The following is a 17644-nucleotide window of genomic DNA, read 5'->3' as shown; positions in this document are numbered from 1 at the left end:
TTTTTCAACAGTTTGATATTGAAGGACAGGTAAGTTATAGTGGGAAACATTTCAGTGTGCCTTTGAGTTAAGGCAAGAATTATCAATTCATTCTCTTGCTTTCCATTGAAATTTGGTTTGAGAAGAGAGTGCAAAACCAGATTCTGGTCCAGTTCTAGCCCAGTGGTAGAAATGCTATTTGGGTATATGCCCTCTACAAAAAAAGGAAAGATGCTTCATCTGTTTTCCAGAGTTGTGTGACACCTCCCCCAACAATGAAATCATCTTTTACTAATTTAGTTTAACACAGGAAAGAAAGAGTACACTTTTTGTCAAGTTTGGGGTGAAATACTTAAATGAATCTGAATTGTGATGTTCATTCTTTCCCCTATATGTTATTATGAGGGAAACTGAAAACAAAAAACTTAAAACAAGTTTTAGACCTATGAAGTACCTCTTGTGTTCTTTCAAAATTTCTTTTTGATTGTGGGCCACAGGAGAGCAAGATGTCACTACGCCATGAAGAAAATTAAAGAGCTTTTAACAAGTATTGGCTTGTTCTTACCTTACTATTTGTAGTTATAAAAATGAGGAAAGTATCATTTTTAAATTAGGAGTAGGACTCACTAAAAATACACTAGGAAAGAAACTAACAATCACAAAAAGGTTTTGTTTCTGCATAACTTATGTGAGGTAGTCTTTTTGGGGGGAGGAGTGAAAAGGGGAGGCATGTGAAAGTGTTTGGTTTTTTTCCTCCTGAAAACTCTACAAGTATGCCTTGCTTTAAGAAATCTGTTCAAGTCTTATGGAACAAGGGAGTGTAGAAAAGACTTTCCAAGAATATGAAATGTATTGATTAATGCAGTATTTTCTGTGTCATGCGCCCCTTTTGCAGTCTAGTGAAGCCTATGGATGTTTTAAAATGCATATGATTATAAGGTAAGCCAATTATGTTGAAATATAGTTATCTAAATATTTTAAGAAACAAGTTCATGGACCCCATGTTAAGAACCCCTGCGCTACAGGAATTACATTTCAAAAGGATCCAGTTACTTCATGGTTTTGGAAGGTATTTTAGACTTTAGTCTACCTTTGGGCAATTTTGGAATCTCTTCTGGAGAAAACCAGAAAAAATAGTCATTCAAAGGTTTGAATACCTCCACTGACAGGGAGTTTATTCTCTAACAAAGCCTCCATTCCATCCATCACTGGGCAGTCCTAGTTGTTAGAAGAGTCTTTCTTATATTGGGCTAAAATATGCTTCCACTTGGCCAGCCTTTTAAAGACATTTATTTTAGAGAATTCCTTTAATGGTGAATTCTACTGTTGAATTATGAAAAAAAACCCAGTTACATAATTATTTATTGCAAAAGGCGAGGTTTAGCTGTGCTTAAAGTGTGTTCCTGAAGTTCTCTGAGGCTCCATTAGTCTCTGAGGGCTCTCTTCAGAAATCTAAAATCAACTCATGGCCTTTACTTCCGAATGTGTCATTGGACACTTTAGTTTAAAGCATATGACTTTAAGGAAAATATAAATACCTTTAACTACGGCAGAGTTATCTCACCCTGTGAATTTTAACCATGTACAAGATTTCATTGTTCTATACTATGCAAGACTGAATTTTAAAGAATAATTCCTTTACTTTTTTAGAATTGGGAATCATTAAAACTGAACCAGACCTTATTAGTTCCCTAAAATATTCCTTTCCAGCTGCAATTCTTGGCATCCCAAACTGCTTCTGTTTAAAGATCAGCCTGAAAATACAACCGACAAATTAATCTGAACCTTTCCATGAGATGTTAGCCATGTGCATAACCAGATTTCAGCAGTTCCTTGGCCCTTGGAGACATTCCATTTCAGTCTTACAGAAAGCAGGGAGGGGGTAAGTAATTTAGGGAGAGGAAGTGAAAGTTTGGATTTGAAATCATCAAATGTGAGAACCAGGAAGATGCCTGGTTCTTAAGAAAAGATGCCATCTTAAGATATGATAAAATGCTACGAGTACCTGGCAAGAAATTGTCTTGACATTTGAAACAAGCCTTTTCTCTAAGTGCTTTGTGGGCTCCTATTTACTCATGAATGTCTCAGAAATACCTTTCTGAAATAAATGGTTGCTCTATATGAAATATGAGGAAACATGGGCTCAGCAAGCTGTACCAAGAGTTTGTAAGAACAAATACTGGGCCTTGAGCTGCCCTATTCTACATGTAAGCACAAATCCTGATCTATTCAAAATAGAAATGAGAAAGCTTCTTGCCTATATTTGGGACACAGTATATTAATTTAGAAGTTTATGGTAGTCTCCTATATTCATTTTTCTTCGAAACAACTCTATGAATTGACAAAATGCCAATTCCTTTCCCTCAGCCTCATTTGAGGGGGGAAAAGGGAAAGAGAAAAAAATATTAGAAAAGGTAGAGAAGATAATACATTAAATTGTATTAAATGCCATTAAATCTCAGCCATCTCAATCTACTATCTGGTAGCACTGTGAATCCCAAGGTAAATGCCTATTAAATGGGAACAAGCCCTTCAGCCATCAATCTGGAGAAGCATGTCTATAATAAAAACTTTCTTTTTGTTTCCCTACTATTAAAACCTGCTTTAATTCTCTCTGTCTTAGACTGGTTTCCCTCTAACAAATCTATGAAAAAAGGATATGCTAAGCAAATTAATAGTGTAAAACAGATTTCAGAGAGAATGTTCCTTGCCCTTTCCCATGTTATTTGCATATAACATTAGCTGCAAACCACTCATCTGGGCTCTTCAAAGCAGGGCTGCCTAGGTCTTTGCTTAGATTTCTTTGCAGTGGCTGGCTCCAGTTATTGTAATTATTTTCAAAGCCCTGAAACTAGAATTCTTTTAGAATATTTTCTATTTCAGATTATTCCCTAATTCAGAACTCCCTTGTTCCATCAGTCTCAGTGAAGTTTCAGTAACTCTAACCTTTTCTTTTTTTTTTCTTAGTACAGTTTCTATTTTAGACATGACCACAATGAGTTTTTGATTCCCTCTCTGAGGTAATTTTTGTAAACAGAAAAATCATTTGGATAATCATTTGCTAATGAGAGGCAGTAATGCTACTTAGTGGATAAAGGACCAGCCTTGAAGTCAAGAAAACAAGCTTGAGCCCTGCTTCTTGATATATATGCTAGCAGTGTGATCATGAGTAAGTCACTGAACCTTCTAGAACCCTAGACAATGCTCTAAAACTAAAATTTACAAAGACACCTATGTATGTGTTTATACATACATGTGAATATGTATACATATGATGTGTAATATACACAACCATTAATTTATGTATCACACAATGCATATGTGCATATATCTGTCTATGTCATGCATACAAATGTTATGCATCCAGGTAGCATTGTGAATATAGCAATGGATTTGGAGTCAGGAAGTCCTGAGTTCAAATCCTGCCTTAGCCATTTACTAGCTGTTTGACTCTGGGACCCTGGACAAATCACTTAACCTCTCGATCTCTGTAAAATGGGGATAAAAATAGGACTTACCTCATAGGGTTTTTGTGAGTATCAAATGAGATGACACACATAAAGTACTTTGCCACCTTAAAGTGCTACATAAACATTATAGCTATGTAAGTCTCCAGGACGGATGTTAAACTTTCTAAACTATGGCAAACCAAGGGAACATGATATCCCACTTTTCTGGATAAACACAAAAGTAGTTCTGGTTAAACATCCATGGCTTCCTCTAGCTCCATTTTTGTAATCCCATTTTAACTATGGAAAACACTTCCCTGGAATCTTTGTTACTTATTCCAGTCTAGAGAGACTAATCAAAAAGGTTTTACCATTTGCGATTTCCTGACCAAAAAAAAAAAAAAGTAGCATAAGTGTAATGGGTTTTGGTGTTTTTCTCCCTGTATCTATCTAATCACCGGACTGATGATTTGATACTACAAGGGATGTTAGAGATCACCCAGTCCAATCCCCTCATTTTATAGATGAGGAAACTGAGGTACAGAGGGAATAAGTGATTTGGCTAAGGTCATACAGGTAGTAAGTGGCCAGGACAGGATTTTATTCCAAAGCCAATATGATGCTGCCTCTCATCCTCAAGACATTCTGCCTTGTTATTGTTAGCATGCAGTTTCATTGTGGCATTCCATTGGTGGAAATGCCTGCAGTTCCTCACATAGAACTGAGGTCTGTAATCAGGTTACAGCCTCTCTGCCTTTCCAGCCTTGCTCCACTCGTTTCTCTTTTCACCCTAAGATGCAGGACAGCTGAACTAAGGTGAGATGCTTACCCATCGCATTTCAGTGACTCTGTCCCTCCCTCCATTAGGCAAGGCCTTCCATACCTGAAGCACACTCTTTTCTCATAACTTTATATGAAAGTACTTCTCTTCCTTAACCTTCCTCATTCCTCATGAAGGCTTCCCTTTCCCCCACAGTTGAACACCATCGAAATCTCTGAAGGCATTTTGTCTGGATCTCTCCTTTGCCCTTATCACTGTTTCCATACAGCATGTACTTGGTTGCTGTCTAATTCTTCCTACCATTAAATTTTAAATAAAGTTCAAGATAGGCAGGTGCTTACTGAGTATTCATTGACATGTATTGAATTAATCGAACGGAAGCGTTGTTTTAATCTTGACTGCTCCACCATAATCTAAAGCAGGGGAGTGGGTTGGTTTTGCTTAAGAGTAAGTGACAAATGGTAGCTATTCTCATAGTGTAATGAAGAGGAAGCAGAAGCATTCATTTAGGAAATGTGTACTGCCCAGAAAGGAAAAAAAAAAGCAAACTTGTATAAAAGGAGAAAATTGTTGTATAAAAGGAGAAATATAACAAAACAGAAAAATAGGTCAATGGGACGAGCTCCTCCCAAATGGAACTGAGTCATAGGTTACCTCCAGGATCAGACCACAGTGCTTTTTCTACAGTGCTGTTCTAGCTACATTCTACGATTTTTCATATTTAAAAGTAGACACATTTACCTGCTCTTGAAATTAGCTAGAATAATCCCTTGAAGTCTTTCTTAATTTTTCTAGCACAGCGAATTAAAATACTTTTACTTTTTCTATTCATAAGCAGAGAAAGATGAATAGGATTTTAGCTTACTGAGTGGAGGAAGACTTGTTGTCCTCGGGGCAGCTACCTCGGAAGCTGCCCCTGAGGTGCTTAGGGGTGTAAGAACAGGGCATGGGTGGCAAGGGCACTTTGAGGGAGGGTGGATCTGGAGATGATATAGTCACCTTGCAAAGCTTTCCGTCAGAGCCTGGAATGCAAACGTCTATGTTACTATCTAGAATAAATTCGCTCCAAAGTCCTGTTTAGAGACAGCCTCCACTTCAGCTTATTGGCAAAGTCCTCTCTGCAGAGCCTCCAAGGGCTTACAGAGCTAGCGTCCCTTCGGACACACAGACCACACCTGCTCCCTGATAACTGGAGGAATTCTGGCCCCCAGTACATATGGGGATCGTACAACATCTTGAACATCCTAACAGGTCTGTGACTGATGTCCTTTGCAGACAGCCACGTCACTGTTGTTCTGTGGGCCCTGCATTTCATGGACTGTAATAATTGTTTACTTTACCAGTTTAAAGATTTTGGAAAGAGTGCCCTGGCCATCTGGGTGTGCACCCTTGTATCCCTTGTGAGCTGATTTATAGTCTGAAGCCCTTCCTCCATATCCACACCCTGGCTTCTGCCCTTCGGCTCCCTGCAAAGAAAGACAAACAGGTGACTCAGGTTCCTTCCCAGGAGGGATGTGTTGGCTGGGGTGATGGGCCAGTAGCAACTATGGATAATGAAAGGGGATGAAAATTGGTTCAGTTATGCAGACCTGGGTGTCCCCCCAGCAGGAATGTAAATCAATCAGTAATCACAGGAAAACATGTTTTGTTATCACATTAAAACCTGTGAGGGGGGAGATATGTGAATGTGATGTCAGGGTAGAAGTTGTTAAAGGAAATCTGTCCAAATAAAAAAAAAAAAAAGATTCCTGCAAAGATGGTACTGGACAGAACAAAAGATGAGGATCTTGAAGAGGGAGAGGGGCACTCTTGAGGGATTTTGTTGCTGGTTATTTTAAGTAAATCTATATTGTGTAGATTGGACTGCTTCTAATTGGGCCTTCAGAACACCTAAACTGGCAAAACAAATATATGTTGAATGAATGAGTTAATTAATTCTGAACACTTAAATCATTTAACCTCTTTGAGCCTCAGTTTCCTTATCTGGTATTAGACTAGATGACTTTGAAGGGCCCATCTTCCTCTAAATCTGTAAACCTATGAAGAAAAGGCTCCATACAAACAGAATGGGGCTCAAATCCCTCTTTCAATCTTTCTTCAGTTTGTCTTATAGTCATTGAACTAGAATGACCTCTCAGGACCTCAGGGTACCTGAACTTCAGTGCCCAGCATATCTAGTGTGGGCAAAGGGAAAACCAAGAGAGAAGTGCCAGTAGCATGGTAGGGGGAATGCAATCTTCCTTCTGGTACTTTGTGAAATGAGGAGGCTGGGGGGGTTGGAAGTGTGAGCAGGAGGACCCCTTGCCCATTTCCAATTTTGCACCTTGGGAATGGTAAGAATTCTCTCAGTCTTAACAAGTATAAACAAATGAATCCTGAGGTTTCATTACTTTTATCCCTAAGAGCCATCTCTTTTCTAGTGTATTTTATCTTCAAATGGGGAGTGTTATTTTTTAAATGAAAGAAGTGCACAGGGAAAATATGATTGGGGTGTCTCAAAGTATATTGGCAAGACTGGGAAAGAAAAGTTATCTAACATGGATAAAGGGGTACAAAGATGCTCACTCTCATGTGTGGCTAACTGGGGAAGGTACCCTAGAATGTATACATCAATCGCCTATGCATTATCTCCTTTTAGCTTTGCACATCCTTATTAGATTAAGAGGGGCAGAGTCATCTTGCTGGTCTATAGGTGAGAAAGGAAACCCAGAGAGGCTGACTGACTTAAGAAAAATCATACAGTTGTCAGCAAAGCCAGGAAAAGCAGACCCCTGGTAGCACTGACCCTTCCTGCTTTGTATATAGTCCTGCCTTATTCTGAATGACTCCTCGTAAAATCCCGTGCCCTGTTGCAGAAGGTAGGGCCCCCTCCCACTCCACCCCACCCTACGCCCCGTGCTATTTTCACATGAAAAACAATGCTCTGGGGTTTGGCTTCTAGTGTTAATAAAAATGAAATAGGAACAAGCAACAGCTTTAAAATGCTGCGCCATAGCTTGTGGTCAGGGCTGTCCTTGCCTCCCTGCAGCTGCCACCAATGAGCTCTCTCCAGGCTGGTACACAGAAGGATGGATGATGGTTAACGGAGCTAAGCAAAACAAATCAACAGAATAACTGAAAAGGATAGCGAGATGGCATTTTCAAGTTAGAATGATAAACTGCTTTGCATTTCCTGTTGCCTTCCTCTGAAGACAATGTGCCTTTAAAACCTTAGGTTCTTGAGCTATTATCCAGATTAATAATTGGCTTGACTGTATTTCTCCTTTTAAATTCTCACTCGCTCTTCTGTTGGACAACCTAGAATTTATCAGGAAACATGTGGCACAGGTTGGAAAAAATGAACCACGGGCCGTCAGAATCTCCCAACAAGGTGGCTGGCCATCCTCTGAAAGAAACCAGGGTAGACTTTTGCTTGGGGAAAAGAAAACTGTCAACCAGTATGACTTGGGCTGGAAATGGAGCAGACACAGAAAGGGAGATAAAAACTTTCAGGTTAGCCGGTGGGCTGGAGATGTCTTCTCTCCCAGAGCCCAGGAAGATTAACCCCCCCAAACCATGCGAACACGACCTCCCCACACCCCAGCCGCCCACCTGCTGATGATTCATTTTGACCCCTTTAGTTTGAGGCTCCCAGCCCAGTTAAAATGTAAATACTCTAAGGTGTTATCAGAAATTTGCATTCGCAGACACAGTGTGACTAAAGGATCTGACAGCAGGTTTTAACAGGTGGGGAAAAATCAGGACAACGGCCTGAGTCTGGGAGAAAGTTCTGCCTGCAATAGAGGCTAAATCAGGTCTACTGCAGGCTTACATTTGGGACTCCTGCTTAAAGCTACTGGGCAAAGGAGGATCCCACAAGAGAAGGAATACAGCATATCACATACCGTATTATGCAGAGATTTTAACAAACAAGCATTAAAGTAATATGGTTATTTTCTTTATTGCCTCTCTATCCGACTGTAAGCTCCCCAAGGGCATGAGCTATGCCTTCCCCAAGCACTGGGGCTCCCCCAGCAGTAGCACAGTGCAGCTAGTAGGCACTTATTCATATGTGCCTGATGATTGACTGAATGAATGAGTGGCCTTGGTGTCTCCACTCCACTTGGGGCATCCTCTGAAGACCTGGCTTCTCCCCCTGCACTCTCCTGCTGCCTTCCTTGGGTCACATTACAGTTTGTTAGCACCTCTGCCAAAAGGTAGCATGTAAGCAAAGGAAGAAAAGAAGTGAAATTCCTGGTCGTTTAAAACTGATCCATTGTTTGTGGCTCTTAGAAAGGTCTGGAGAGGAAGGCAGTGGAAACTAAGGGTTAGAATTCTTTGTGAATGGCCCTTATCCGTACCATCTTTGTCTCCTCTTACCACAGATAATGACGAGCAAGCTGTTTATGTGCACTTTTCTGAGTGTGTAATAGCTGAGGAAAATATCTTCATGATATTTTCCCTTTATTACTCTCACGTCATTGGAGAGGATCCCTGAGAGTTCACTCCAAGGGATCAGGTACTTATTTGCTAATGATATTTCTCCAAAATCTCCTTTAATAACCTTAAACTCCAGAAACAAAGGCCCGGCTTTTAATATCAATATTCCACGAGTGGTATTATATGACCCTGACTCATGTAAACACTAATGTGTCTGAAGAATTCAAAATGAATATCACATTCTGGGCAAGGGAGAGGCAAATGGTGAATGTGAGCAGGCCGCAACATACAATGAGTGAAGAACTTGGAAAAACTGTCATCAAAGAAACTTATGATGGAAAGAGAAGATGGGCTGGTAGCGTGGAGAGAGCAAGGGATGACAGGTGGATGGCCCAAGTGATCCACTAGTCCCCTAGCAATGTCAGAAGAAAGCAAAAGAAGGCCCCCAGCATGGTGGGTGGACCCCCTGTGGCAAACTTGTGAGTCAACGTGGCCAAGAGTCACACAGAATGGGCAGGTGTGGATGGGATGTGATCAGGAAGGTGGAGGAATAGACCGATAGATGATATCACATATCTATTTGGGGATTTGAGAGGGTTCTGCACATTATTCCAAAAGACATCCCAGCTCTGCTGCTCTGTGTGACTTTGGGCAAGTCATTTGACCTCATAGGCTTGTAGATTTAGAATTGGAAGAGTCCTAAAGAGTGTCTTATGCAAATCCCTCACTTTACAGATGAGGAACCTGGGACCTAGAAAAGTGACTTGTAGAAGGTCACTTAGGTGGTAAATGACAGTGCCAGGTTTCAAAACCCACATCCTCTGATTTCAAGTTCAGCATTCTTTCCATTTTTACCATACTACTTCCAGGGGCCTCGGTTTCCTTATTTATTATAAAATAAAGGGTTTGGCTTGATGGTCTCTAAAATCTCATTCAGTTCTAAAGCTATGATCTTGAGGCCACAGGACTCATGGGCCTTAAAGATGAGCTAGTCCAACTTCATCTTACAAATGAGGAAACTGAGACCTAGAGAGGTTAATTTTTCCCAAAGTCATGTAGATAAGAAGTAGCAGAGTTGGGATTTGAACCCAGGTCTTAATAACAAATCCAGGGTTCTTTCCCCTACACTAAGCTACCTCTCTTAAAGAAAAGTCTATTGGGGTCCTTTCCATTTGCCAAGGTGATATGGTCATTGATCTAACTTTTTTAAAAGTTCCCCCTTCTTCGTTTTTAACTTTATAAACCCTAATTTGTCAGAGACATTTTTGAAAGTTTTTGTTTTAAACTGAGCAATGAAAGGGTATAGATTTTGCCACAGGCAAAGTCCTCTGGGAGGGAAGGGGTTGGGAGATAGGGTCTAAGTGCTTTGCAAATTTGTGAAGCAATCTGAGGGACTGATGAAGTGTTTAGATGAGGCCAGATTAGGACAGCTCTGCTTCTGGATACCTACAGTGCCAAATTTTCCCATTTCTGCTCCTCATGTCCCACTCCTTTTGCTGTGGAGAGAAGAAAATCTTCTATTGGACACTCCTATTGTAGGGGAACTGGAGTCTCCCACCCCCTCATAAATCCTGCTAAAGACTTCCCTATGCATACCCCCACCCCCACCCTGGCCCCCCACCCACATCCCAGGGTCAGAGAATCAGGCTCAGAATAGATTTAAGAACACTAAAAGATGAGGGTCCTTTCCCATACAGTCCTACTGGAATGCTTCCTTCTGCTTTGGAGGTGACCTTGGGTTCTCAAAGACTATTCCAATGGAGCAAAGTTCATACAGAACCAACCACACTAGAACAGCCCAGTGACAGAATGTACGTGTGTCCTCCAAGCTCCAGCCTAGCCAGATTTGGAGGGGTTCTTCCCTAGAATGGCAATCGCTGGATTATTGTGTTTTCTAGCCACAGTAGGTCAACATCTACAAAAGCTACCAACTGCCTCGTGCAATGAATACCTATCCTGACAGAATCACAGTCCCTTGGACTCCTGAAATTTAAATAATAACATGACTTATGGTTCATTCTAGAGAAAATGTCCTTGAAGATGGTTCAAAAACAATTTTTTTCACTTAGGACCTCCTGGAAGCATTCAGTTGCTATGTCTGCAGTGAAGTGTATCATTAAGTCATTCTTACCCCTGCCCCTCCTGTGCTTTATTTGGAGAGTGGTACAGTCTGTGAGTCTGTGAAATGGGAATCAGATACAGCCTACTGTACAACAGTAGGCAAATGCAGTGGCATGTGTAGAGGATTGTATCCATCTCAACTGGGAGACCTTTGAGGAATAAATGAGAGCTCCTAAGGTCATGGTCATTTCTAGTAAATGAGAGAGAAAGGGCAAACCCTGCCATAAAGAGTTGATGTTTATTGAGCCTTGTGTTCTTAGCATCAGATGTCTACAATTTCCCTTTTTTACTTGATTTTTAAGTCTAAATGGTTTAAAGACAAAGTCTTCTTTTAAATGGAATTTTCTTCTGTCTTTTTTTTCTTCTAAAAGTGGAATTAGTTTTTTCCCTCAAAAGCTCCACTGAAAGGTCATTTTTAAAACTCTTTGTCAACACTGCTGCCCTCTTCCAGACCCCAGGACTCACTTCCCTCATTTCCTATGCCTGAGGAAAAATTTAAGTTGGCCAAATGAGGTGCTACCGCTCTGTATTACAAGACAAACCAGGGCTGGCTAGTCAGCTCTGGTTTTATCTTTTTCCCACCCCTCCCATCCTTCCAAAAAAAATATAAATAAACAAAAGAAAGAAAGAAGGAAAGAAAGAGAGAAAAGGAAAACAGCCCAATCTTCCAGGAGTCTTGAAGGAGAAAAGGTGGTTTGCTATGCATGAAGTGGGTTTGGCCCACTGGTGCTAAGGCAGAAGAGTTGAGGCACTACGAAAAAGGCCACGTTTCCCATTCAGAAGCAAAGCTCCCAGATTACAGCCACAAGCAAACTGCTGTTTACAGGGGAAAAAAGGATCGGAATAGGTTAAGCAACTGAAAAGACCAGAACGGAAAAGTCAGGTGGCTGCAGTGGCTAGACAGGCAGAGGGAGCCAAAGAAAAATGCAGGCATCACCTACCCAGCTAAATCTGCTGAGGGATAATCCTCTCCCCTATACAGGAAGAGAAAGAAACAGTAACATGGTCAACAAACACAGAGGAGACAGGCTGTCAAGACCCCACTGACACAAACAGCCCAGCAGCCAGCAAGCACAACATGGCCACTGGACTCCTTTCCACACGTTCTGGCTGGTGATGAGACGAGACACAGAGAGAGAGAGTCAGCCTCTCTCCTACTTGCTTTAGGAACTTCCAGGAAACGACTAAAGAAAAAGGATGGCTTGTAAAAATTAGCTTTGTTTGCTCCTTCCATCCCCACCCTCACTCCCACAGTCCCTCCAAGACCATGTCTTACCTTTCCTTGTCCGGCAGGTGGTGTCCGAGGTGACACCTGGAAGGCAATGCAGAGAAAGGTGAAGCAGCAGAGACCAAGGAGCCAGCGAGTGCTCCAGACCTTCTGGGAAACTGCCCTTTGGGCTGCTGCTACCATCTCAATGAGCTACCTGAAGTGCCTGATGCCTGAGATGGGTGAGAACCCAACCTTCCTGCCAGGCTGCCCCAGGTCTAAAAACAACCTACAGGACTGAGGGCATTTTTTTTTTTAAGAAACGCGATTCCTTTACATGACTTTCTAAGGTATCCCAAGAAACATTTGTTCAGAAAGTGTTTCAGATAAAAACCAACGAACATTTCAATGGGTTTCTGTAAGACAGTGGAATTTTTCTCTAACAAATGTTTTGATTGTTGCATTGTAAGCTTTTTGAAAGAAGGGATTGTTTCTTTGTTTTCCTATGTATCCACAATGCCTGGCACATTGTAACTGTTTAATAAATGCTTGTTGACTGACTGATCGGCCACAATGTCGTGAGCATCATGTGGCATCTTGATTCTTTAAATAGCAATCAGTCATGAAATAATGTCTTAAATAATCTGCTCAAGAGAAGGAAACACACTGTGCTACCTTAAACAAGTCCACAGATCAGAAAATTAATTTTAAAAAGTAAAATTTAAAAACACAAGTTATTTTATGTGATTTAGTCTCAAATAGAAGTTCTCCAAATACAGAGAAAGATCAGTTCATGGAAAATGGAACAAGGAGGGGCTTGAACTTTTGAGTTCTGACTGCTACGTGTCTCAAACGCTGATCTCGTCTTCAAAGTCAGGGCTCAGGACTCTCAAGGTAAAAAGCATTTGATGCTGCTTGTGGTTTGCCAACAACAGAATCATCTGTTCCAGGACTTTCTTTGAAGGTAAGGGTCATGCCCCAGAGAGATCTAATGGCCAATTCCTTACCCCAACAAATGCCTTTCTTTTCCCAACACAAAGGAGGAACTTACAATGTTCTTAAAGAAGTGAACTACAGGGTTGTCATCGTAAGACTTCTGCTGAGCCTTCTGTGGCAGGGAGCCGTAGTGGCCAGCTCTTGTTGCATGGTGTAGATCCTGAAATGCAAGATGCAAAGCTTGACATAAAGATATTACAAAGTGGACGTAAATGGAAAGCCACAGAAAGGCAAGTGTAGAGGTTTAGGTGAACACCTGAAAAGAAACAGAACTTTTTTTTTGTCCCAGGTTCAAGCAATTTTTTCAAATATAATACACATTGGTCTATTTTATGGTAGACATTGTCATTCATTTGTCCATGATTACGTAGAAGTGTACATGTTACAATATATGTTATGGAAAACATGACCTATCATTCTCTTAGCTTTACAATGCTGGTAGGCCCACGCCTGTTGAAGTTCTAATTTAAAGCATCAGACAGTGGCTTAGCCCTCGGTGTTAGATCAGGGGAAGGGCAATTCTGTTTAAGGCCAAAGGAAGGTTAAGGAAGGCACACAAAGCTATGGCTCTGTTATCCAGACTGTCAGCTTTGATGAAAGGAAACATCCCAGGAGCTACCCACTGACTAACTAGTGAAAACAAAAGAAGTATCAGACCATTAACTCTGAAGTGGTTACAAAGCATGAAATAGCCTTGGTCAACTGAAATGGATGTCTTGTGCTCTAACAATAATGGGGTCTGCACAATTTGGCACAATAACTGCCACATTTTGATTTAACAGGAGGTAAAGATGTAAGCACTGTTGGGTATGAGTGACCCATGGCAGATTCATGATCACTGGGAACCATAACTTTCTAGCTCAGTAAATACAGCAGTAACAAGGGGGGCACATGGTAGTCACCAACCGAGATCACTTCATCACAGCCAAGAAAAGAATGAATTCAGAAGGGAAAACTACTGCTCTTTCAGGATCCATAAGTTCTGTGGATAACAATAAAAATTCCCAATATTCAGTAGTTCCAAAGACTTTTAAGATACTTACGAGGGAGAGAATAACCAAGGAAGTTAGTAATACAAATTCTATAGCAGATAACGCAAGGAAGAGGAAATCAGCAAAATATAAAACCAGAAAAAAAAGAAAAGGTGAGATGGCCATTCTGTGGGAGCAAAGGATAACCAATAGATATCCCATAAACATTTCACTAAGATCTATACCATGTCAAGAAAATGAGCTAAAGATCTAGTGGAGCGAGTGGGCTTTATGTGGTAGATGTACAAGAGGACATGATCAAGAACGGAAAAACATGACTGGCTTGTGATCTCTACCCACATCTCTAAGATCACATATCCATTAGACTGTAGCTGTAAAGAGAAGATACTCCATTTCGGTATAAAGGGTCCAGTCAAAATATAATGATGTTCAGGGAAAAAAACCACCAAAATTCTTGTAAAAGCACACCTAAATTAACATTCGATGCCAACTAGGTGGCAAAGCGATAGAGCCTAGGACCTGGAGTCCAGAAGTTCAAATCCTGTCCCACATATTTATATAGTTGCACAACCCTAGGGAAGTCACTTAAGCTCTCTGAGCCTCAGTTTTCTCTATGTAAAATAAAAATCTGCAGAATAAAGAGCACCTACCTCCATGAAGATCAAATGAGATAATAGATGCAAAGAACTTTGCAAACCTTCAAGTACTACGTAAGCAATATTTTAAACTATTTCTCTCTTACATGCCCTCTTTTGCATTATTAGTCTGTTTAGTTTCTCTCTTTCACATGCAAAATTGTACATAAATACACATTTTCTGCTGCTTGATAATGTTATAAATGTGCAAGTAAGAAAAAAGAAAAAGGAGAACAGAAAGACTCTCGCTTACAAGGTCAGGTTAACTTGTCATAGCCATCATTCAGTGAGGTATAGTCAAACTACTGGTTCTAAGTGTGTTAAAATGCAATAAAAAACATTTTTTTCCTAATGAGTTTATTTTTCACATTAGGTTTATGAGATCTGTTCTCTTTCAAATGGATGTTTTGCTACAGGCAAGATTTTGATTTTCTCAAAGCTCCAATGCCAACTTTCATCCATATGTCTAACTCAAATGGATTTGTGATCTCATCTATAAACATCTTTCCTTCAACAATGTTGATGCATGCCCATCCTGTGCAGAACAGTCCTTGTATTCCCCTAAGTTCACCAATTGGAAGTCTACTCGACATACTGGGGGCTTTTCTTACTTTCTCTTCATATTCCTTACTCTCCCTGATTGAATGTTTCATATTCCTCTTCAAACAACTATTTCTTTGATGGGACAAAGTAAATGAAATCAGAAAAATAATGTACACAATGATTATCAATGTACACAAATGAAAGTGAACATTGCAAAGGTATAAAGGATATGTTTAGCCCCCAAGGAAAAGATATGAGAAGATGTCTTCCTCTATTCCTTTGCAGGTTTGTAAGTAGGTAGGGGTAGATGGGATCCATAGGTATGGAATATTTGGATTTTATCAATGTACTGATTAGTTATGCTAATTTTTTCTTCTCCTTTCCCTCCTTTTTAATTTTTAAAAGAAGGGATGGTTTTCCAACCTTGCTAATGTTTTTCTGCATACTTGAAATAACATCTATTCCACTTGTCTGTCTGCCTATCCTAAATCTGCCTATCCTTCAAATGGAACCAGTCAACATACCTTTATTACAAGTCTACTGTGGGCAGAGCACTACACTAGACAGGGGAAGGAGATGAGAAGCAAAGTTTAGAGAATAATGAGTCCCAGCCTTCAAAGACCTTCCAAGCATGTTGGAGAGAGGGAGATAAAATAGGCATCTATAACCTACAATATTACACAATACACATGTTAGAGATTTACATACCAAAGTATTAAGTGGGATATGACAAAGAAGGGTTGGCTTTGAAAAGAAGGTAGTGCTCAAGCTGGACTTTAAAGGATGACTAGGAGCTCAACAGGAAAAGATGGGGAAGTGTGGAGAGAGTGAGCATTGTATTCCTGCTGGCAGAGAGATGTGGAAGTGAGTGTTGGGAGTGGTGCAGAGAGCTGCCCAGTTAGGCTGAAGCATACAATGCACGGAAGGGAAAAAGATGAGGTATGGTAGAAAGGAAGTGTGCCTACTGCAGTTTCATGTACAATCATCTTTTTTGTTGTACTATATTATGGAAATGCTTGTTTTATTCCATAAATTAAAAAGAAAAATTTAAAAAGAAAGGGGGTGTGCCACAAGATTGTGGAAGGTCTGGAATGCTGGGAAAAAAAGTTAGAACTTGAGAAGCAGTAAGGAGTCATAGAAACCTTTTAAAACTGTTAGCCACCTAACAAGACCTATGTTTAAGAAATATTGTTCTGGCAGAAGTAGGATGCATGGATTATAGGACGGAGATAGCACATGTGGAAAGGCCCAGCTCCACTTTCTCCCTGAAAACTTCCTTGAGTCTTCTAGTTCTCTCTCCTAAACTAAAACAAGTATGGTTGGTACCACATAGTTTAGTGCTTAATTATCTCTCTCATTATCTTCTGGAACTGTTTCCTCCCTTAGCCTTCTCTCCTTAGCAAGATAGTAACCTCTTTAGGGTCTTGTTTCCCAACCAACAAAATGGCCACAACAAAAGGAATGTATGCCCCATATCTACCTCCCTCACTGACTTCTTATGAGGTACATGAAAACCCTTTGAAAAAGAATGAAGTCCCATAAAAATGTAAGGCATTGTTATTATCAGCTCACAGGAGTGTGACTGGAATTACAGAGATTGAATTCAAAGTGCTTGACCTCCTCAAGAGAAGACTCCTACAGAAATGAGAACTTTCAGATAACAGACTGACATGGAAAATAGCAAGAGCTCTTCAGCTAACGAGGCTAGGGGCTGCTGGGAAATGATTCTCTTCAAAGCTCTCCAGCTCTTAGGATCTGGAAAGTGTGCCCAGAGAAGTTATTTACCAAACACTAGCCCCGTGGTCTGAAAGAATTAATGTATGCTTAAAAAGGAAGCAATTTATTATCTCATAAAGTATGTTGGAGAGGCTAAGAAAATAGGAGGCATTCTGAGTTCTCAATTTATCTACATACTGAAAATTATTTCCAAGCTTTTGAGTCAAGGTAGTATCATTCCATGATGAATCACACCCAGCTTTTGATGAAATGTAAACAAATATCTTAAAAATGAGAGAAAAAGACAGAAAGGAGAGTAAGAGAGACAGAGAAAGGTACAGAGAGACAGAGACAGAAAGGGAGGGAGAGAAAAACATAGAGAGGGAGAAAAGGGGGAGAGACAGGAGGGAGGAAAGGAGAAAGAATGTTGATATAATAATGTATTCCTACCTTTAGAATAAATTTGCATAAAGAGTAAAATAATATAATGTATGAACATGGAAAATGATGCTTGATATCACCAGTACTGATATCAATCAGAGGGGCATGAAAATGAGTGCTGGCTGATGGCTTTGTAATGTTAATGACTGGTTGCAGATTCCTGCAGTCACACTAAAACTTGATCTTTCAATGTACATACATGTGGAAATGCTGTTATTTTATTTGCTTTTATTTCAATTCTTCTAGCTAAAAAACTGAGAGTCAGAATTCAGGATACAGTTCTGGGGTGTACATATATATACATATATATATGTATAATATGTAGTTCTGCATGTATACTTACATAATAATAAGACAGCTGACTT

General features: G+C 40.2%; 1 protein-coding gene across 5 annotated transcripts in view; it reads right to left on the bottom strand.

The window, feature by feature from the left end:
• The window catches only part of MBP (myelin basic protein), a 218754-nt gene that overhangs the window by 2954 nt on the left and 198156 nt on the right, over positions 1-17644 (bottom strand). For 2 of the 5 annotated variants that reach the window (XM_072604068.1, XM_072604069.1), the window contains exons 5-8: positions 13008-13112; positions 12026-12061; positions 11691-11723; positions 5550-5675 (exon numbers count right to left, since the gene is read on the bottom strand). In XM_072604068.1, the coding sequence (XP_072460169.1) occupies positions 5550-5675; positions 11691-11723; positions 12026-12061; positions 13008-13112 (300 nt within the window). Of the gene's footprint in view, positions 1-5549; positions 5676-10078; positions 10125-11690; positions 11724-12025; positions 12062-13007; positions 13113-17644 lie in introns of all 5 variants that reach the window. The other 3 variants (XM_072604072.1, XM_072604073.1, XM_072604070.1) reach the window with 3 other exon arrangements.

The sequence above is a fragment of the Notamacropus eugenii genome, chromosome 4 (assembly GCF_028372415.1).
Source record: "Notamacropus eugenii isolate mMacEug1 chromosome 4, mMacEug1.pri_v2, whole genome shotgun sequence".
Lineage (NCBI taxonomy): Eukaryota > Metazoa > Chordata > Mammalia > Diprotodontia > Macropodidae > Notamacropus > Notamacropus eugenii.
Note: the sequence above shows the minus strand (reverse complement) of the source record. Positions and strands in the feature narration are given on the sequence as shown.